The sequence below is a fragment of the Arachis duranensis genome, chromosome 1, assembly GCF_000817695.3.
Source record: "Arachis duranensis cultivar V14167 chromosome 1, aradu.V14167.gnm2.J7QH, whole genome shotgun sequence".
NCBI classification, from domain to species: Eukaryota; Viridiplantae; Streptophyta; class Magnoliopsida; order Fabales; family Fabaceae; genus Arachis; species Arachis duranensis.
In genome coordinates this window covers 97,885,267-97,891,635 of record NC_029772.3, presented here as the reverse complement: position 1 = coordinate 97,891,635, position 6,369 = coordinate 97,885,267, and the positions used below count along the sequence as shown (strand labels likewise).

The window sequence follows — 6,369 nt, the reverse complement described above, 5'->3', positions numbered from 1 at the left end:
CCAATATTTTACTGATGTGACTTTTCATGGTTCCTTGCAACTCTGCAATCGTTATGATATCCATATCGTGGGACTCTAGTATCATAGTTACCACATGGTCATACTTCATCGGCATGGTGCGAAGAATTTTCTCCACCACTTTGCTATCGGACATATCTTCTCTATAGACTATCATCTTATTGACAAGGTCTGTAACACGAGTAAAATATTGCTCAATAATTTCTCAGCTCGACATCTCGTACCTTTCATATTCTCTTCTTAAAGACGGTAGCTTTGCTTTCTGAGCTTTATCTACACCTTTGTATGACAGCTTCAACGTGTTCCATGCTTCGTTTACACTTTTGGCATTTGCTATTTTGCCAAACACCGTATAATCTACTCCTTGATGAATTTGAGATAGTGCCAATTGATCTCTCCTCTGTTGGGCAGCATCTGCTCCTCTTGGAAACCTGGTTCAATGAAATTTCACAGGTTCTGTGCCTTCAAATGGGTAGACATCAAAGTCTCCCAATAACTATAATCAAGTTTTCCATCTAACTTGGGACCGGACCACACAATATTGAAAGTGTTTGCCATACCGACTTTATGAATAAACAACTATGTGAGAACTCTCTCACACCTCACAAACTCTCAAACACCAGGCGTTGGATTAACCAGCTCTGATACCAAATGTAAGTAAAATACATACACTTAAATTGGTCCTAGGATCACTCACTCGTATAAATGACGCTATCATATTTTTCATCTCTCAACTTCACCAACACTCATATGAAATAATAGAATAAAGAAGGACTTCACATAATCATATCTTCTTTCATTTCATGGAACATATAAAATACATAAGGTATATGTGCCTTTATATAGGCAAAGTTTCATACTAAAAGTTCATGATTCTATTAGCTTCTTAATATACATATTTATCTAACTTTGCTTCTTACTTTGACTATTCAAATAAGTAACTTCTTGTAATTTCTAACACATCTTGAAAATTTTTTATTAAGCTTAGTCATCAATCAATGCACTTCATGATTCTTCTAGTATGGAGGTGATGAGTGCAACTTCCATTCAATTCCAATTCAATTTGATTTTAAACTTCTTCAATGTTCTAGTATATTGTAGTTGTACTACTTTCTTGAATATTCTTGATTTAATTTTCTAACAATAAAGAGTACTTAAATTTTTTTATTAGCTAAACTTTTTAATCTTCAATTTTAATTTATTTTTTTAATGTGTGTACTCCTTCTCATCCTAAGTATATCTTTTTATAGAGTTTAAAAGCTTGTATTAAATGGAACAAGATGTATTTAAATAATTAAAGTTTTTAAGATAGGATCATTTTATTTTCTATTTTCGTAAAGGAAGATGCTGAATGTCTGTGACACCCCACCTTTTATAATCTATTTTATTTTCTATACGTGCATAAATGCTTACATCTCAGATACCATTAGAAAGTAAACAATTTAGACTTTAATTTAGTCTCTTGGATCATCAATTTTAGACTTATTTCAAGGGAAAAACAGATCATACAAAATTGCACTTGCCATAGCTCTAGATTAGCATAATTATTGTTTCAGAGGATAACGGGGAGCATGTTTGCATGGAAATAAGTAAGGCCATGATAATGAATCTCAACGACGAATACCACGCTATGAATAATGTTACTTCTTAAGGTTGAGTTCGATACACTGTCGGATATATTATATATGAAAATTCAATAATCAATATTACTATGATTTTGATTCGATATTCTAGATGCTTTTAATTTGTTTTCAGAATCTTCCAGGAGCAACTCGCCTTGCTTATATGACTAACTACTTATTACTTGAAATAACAATCACAAATTTACAGTTAGTGACACAAGATTAACAGCTACAACCTTATACATTTGGACTCCATATGAGTCTTAATGAATACAAAGATATAGTTGGCTGAGCTAGATTTTGCAATATTCTGTGACAATTTTCACAGTGAATTGCTGCATTTTCGGTTTGTTATCTCATCCAACAAACAATTAACGGTGTTCTTCAATGCCTATTGCAGGCGCAGCTGGTTCTATTGATGGCCTAACCAAACAAAATATAGCTAGCATTCTGCATACGGCCTTTTGGGTTTAAGTAATTCCAGTTAAACGAAGCCCACACTGCAATTATGAATGTAGTTACTTGAACTGTTGTGTATAAAGCATTATTCATTTGAATTTTTTTCTGAATTAGAGTCTACAATAGTACAGTTGAAATTAAAGAAGAGGAAGCATGTGTTAATCTATATATATATGAGGTTCATTTGAATAAGGGAAGACAATAACAATACCTTTTGGTGTTCTTTATTGGAGGAAGGGGTATGGAAGGGAGGGAGTTAAGCATGTACAGGTATGGAGGAACTCATGGAGACGCAGCCTTTTAAGCGTTCAATGAGGTTTCTGCTGACAAGTCTTGAATGATGAGTTAGGGGAAGTCCCTCCTTCACACATTCATCGTACTTCTCAAGAGTGGTCACTATGTCACTGAAGTCCGGCCTCTTCGATGGGTTCGCCGCCCAGCAACGCTTTATGAGGTGTGCTAGTGCTGGCTGGCAACTTGCCGGCAGTGGTGGCCTCTCATTCTGCTCCAAACACAATTTGCAATTAGGCCTTCCTTTATTATTAAGTAGTGAGGTGCACAAAGATTTTATACATGCATTAATTCAATTTAATACCTATTCTAGGGTCCTTAAATTACTCCCTGTTTCTCTGTCTGGAGTGTTAGCTACTGTGCTATGTAATAACTGATCACAAGTGACATGAGGAGTGCATTGTAATTAACAAGTTCTTTTCTATGATATGACTAATTAAACTATGATAGAAGTACTGAAATGATTCTGAAATATATATTACCAAATTAGCATTAAGAATTTTCTGTCATCCTTAACCTGCTTCTGTCTAATACTGACAACAATCAGCAACATGTTGATATGCTAAAAAGGAAAAATAGAACAACATTAAAACTCCATAATCATTGACAAATGATCAAAATAGCTTGCCATCTTGATTCCCTTAACTGACATGCATGATGTAAAAGATTCAACAATGTCCTTCATCATATTTAATAAAGATTCAACCTCATTGTATAGCTAGGACATGAGAGCTTTCCTAACCAAAACAGGCAATGCTAATATTCTAAATTCTAAGCAGGGAAATGAAGCATGTAACATAAATTTAGATGTAGAGGTGTGACCTTCTCAGCAACAGCAAAAGCAGCTTGCACAGGGGTCATTCCTTGGAAGGGAAGTAAAGCAGTTGTGAGTTCCCAAAGCACAATACCAAAACTATACACATCAACTTTGCGAGTGTAAGGTTTCTCCTTAATCATCTCTGGCGCCATCCAACGATACGTTCCCATGTTTCCTTTGGTCTCCCGGCACCTTGTTTCGAGACAAGATGTGCCGAAATCTGCCACCTTAACCCTCATCTCATCATTGAGAAGAAGGTTATTTGACTTGAGATCTCTGTGGATGACGCCTTGCGAGTGAAGGTACTCCATACCCCTAGATATGTCAAGAGCTAACCTTAGTATTGTTTCAATTGAAAGAGAGTACGGCTCTTTCTTGTTCAGATACATCCTCAGAGTTCCTTGTGACATGTATTCTGTTATGATACAGTACACTGGCGGTTTTTTACAAGCTGCAATAAACTGTAAAATTAAAAGAGTCATTTCAAAGAAGAAATTAAGCATATACCTCTAACTTGAATATCATCAAGTACAATAGATGGTTCACAATGCATAAATGTATACTTGAATTTTGAACTCTCAAACAGGATAATTTCCAAAATCAAACACACAATGGGACAGAAAACAAGATGAAAAAGTAGAATCTGTCTCATACATTTCTATCTTAAGACAATTACCAAACTGGCATGAAGCTAAATAAACAAAAACAGCATAAGGACAAGAAGTTGAATATACATAAACACCCTTGGAATTACCTGAACTATGTTTGGGTGAAAGAGACGTGAAAGCAAAGCAACTTCAGATTTGAACTGCTGCTCAAGCAAGGATCTTCTCTCCTCGTCCTGTGTCGGGATCCTCACCATTTTCACAGCTACGGCTCTCTGCTTGTAAATTCCACGGTAGATTCTACTGTGAGCTCCAGATGCAAACTTGTTCCCTATGAAAAGCTGTGACAAATCTGCAGTCCACTCCTCCTGATCCTCCTTAGAAGCTTCCCATGTCTCCACATTCTCAGAGTCCAATATCATGGACCATGATTCCAAGCTGTCAAATCTCTTTCTCTCCATGTTCTCTAAGTCAGAGTTCATCCTTTTCTTGGAAGACGATGAAGGAGGAAGCTCCGGTAAAGGCTTACTCTTTGATCTTCGCATGCGAAGCCCATGGAAGCATGAGCCAGCCATTGAAGAAGCTCTTGTGAATTGCATGCTTTATTTATTTGAAGTTATGGTTTTGTATGTTTGTGATGCTTGTCAGAAAAGACAGTCAAATGGAACAGCTTTCCTTCTGAACGTGTGAACCGATTTCAGGAAGTGCATGAAGCCATAAACGGATTCCGAAACACGGGCTCCAACAACAAAGAACGAAAAGCATGCATCAAAATGATTCATTTACGTCTTGAGAGAAGACCCTTTTGGATTTTAACAAGAGAACAGAAAGGTGTGGTATGGAACAAGGCCACTTTTTCATGTCAAGCTTTTCTCACACTTTTCAAGAACAAGAACTCTTACTATAACACATAACCAGAGACACAAACAATAAGGGATGCTGGGGTTTCATTGTTAAACAAGAATTGGAAGCAAATGCATGGAAGTTTCATGAAAATGAAATTCTGGCAGAGAAAGAAAGAGGAAGAAGAAGAAGAAGAAGCAGTTTTTTCTTTCACGGTTTCTACAAATAGGATGGATCAGGAATCAGGAGGATTAGGTCGTTTAGCAGCATAAAGAAGAACTGATTCAGGGGTGTCTCGTGAGTTCTTGGTTCAAAAGAGAGCCTTTATTTTTAGTTTGTGTTATGGGTTACTTTGTTTCCTTTTATTGCATGCATCATCATCATTCATCATTTATCAATGAATGTAATGTTTATATAAGTGGCCACAGTGCAAAGTCTGATTAGATTTGAGGCTTGAGTTCAGCTTAGCCAACAATTTGCACTTTGCAGTCTTCTCAGACTTTGGGATATATCCTTTAACTGTAGCAAGCACCAACTTTCTTGGGTTGGGACCCAAAAAGTCCTAGAATACATGTGGCACAAAAAGTAATGCACTTGACAAGTGCCAAGTCATGAACCGTTTGATCCAGTTGCAAGTTATTATTATCTTTCCTTCTTCATAGAAATATATGAAGTTTTTTTTCTTTTGGTCAGGTACTTAAATGGTACAAAGTATAGTACCTTACTGATGGATTTGGATGAACTATTTTCGCATTTTGGCTTCTAATTCCTATTCTCCTCCTTGAAGATTTTTATTATTTTGGGTTTCTCCTTTATTCCATCATTGAAATAATCAATAGAGCACTAACTAAAAGATAACAACGTGATGAGAGGGTAACATTCTGTTTTTGGAAGAAGCATTTCAATTGCGGGTCATCAAAGCTTAATCTCCAAGCAATGGTTTGCAATTTTGCAAAGCAAAGATTCTAAGCACAGAATCAGGCCCGTTTATGATAAATTCAAAGGTGTGGATTCTGATTAAAGGCTAATGCTTTGAGAAATGAAATTATGAAATAGACTTATTAAAAATAGAACCAAAAACTATTGTACCTTGTAATAAACCATCAATGGTACCATAATATTTCAATGTTGGGTTGTCTAAAACTTCTAAACCATTATTTAGGTAAAAACTTCTGTCCAAAGTCCAAACTATGATTTTCAAAGTTCATTTGAACATCTACCAGCTAAATGTTCTGTAAATTTATGCTTTCAATTACATTTTTCATAAAAAGAGATCCGTGTGTATTCATCAAAAACACTTCCGTCTTGCACAAAACTCTTGTTTAATTAAGATTCTAAGGAAAACACTTTTTGTGAAGCAAAATTCGAAAAGAAAGATATTTTATGCTTTTTCAGTATGCTCTCAAACTTATTGTTCTTTTTGGTTGGTTTGTTTAGCTGCTGAGGCCCGAGTCTGGTAAATGGCCTTTGCAAAACAAAAGGAGTTGCTAAAACTAAAAAAAAAAAACAAATACTGGATCAATTTAACTTGTTTTTCACATTCGCAAATCGCAATACAAACTAACACAAATTTCTAGGCTCACTTTCTAGTTAAGCATTACATAGACTAACTGAAAAGAAAACCCTTCAAAACCACTTAATATTAAGATATACTATTCTTTTTTTTTTCGCATCTAATTATTATATGTCATGCATACATCAAATAACAAATTAA

General features: G+C 35.4%; 1 protein-coding gene across 1 annotated transcript; it reads right to left on the bottom strand.

Moving 5' to 3' along the window:
• Window positions 1-1,707: 1,707 nt before the first annotated feature.
• LOC107466339 (serine/threonine/tyrosine-protein kinase HT1) lies at window positions 1,708-5,003 on the bottom strand. Its single transcript, XM_016085312.3, has 4 exons — window positions 3,962-5,003; window positions 3,213-3,668; window positions 2,311-2,601; window positions 1,708-2,140 (listed from the first exon to the last, which is right to left on the bottom strand). Exons 1-3 carry the CDS (start codon window positions 4,409-4,411, stop codon window positions 2,356-2,358), a joined length of 1,152 nt encoding a protein of 383 aa, XP_015940798.1. The 5' UTR covers window positions 4,412-5,003; the 3' UTR covers window positions 1,708-2,140; window positions 2,311-2,355.
• Between the last annotated feature and the right edge of the window lie 1,366 nt (window positions 5,004-6,369).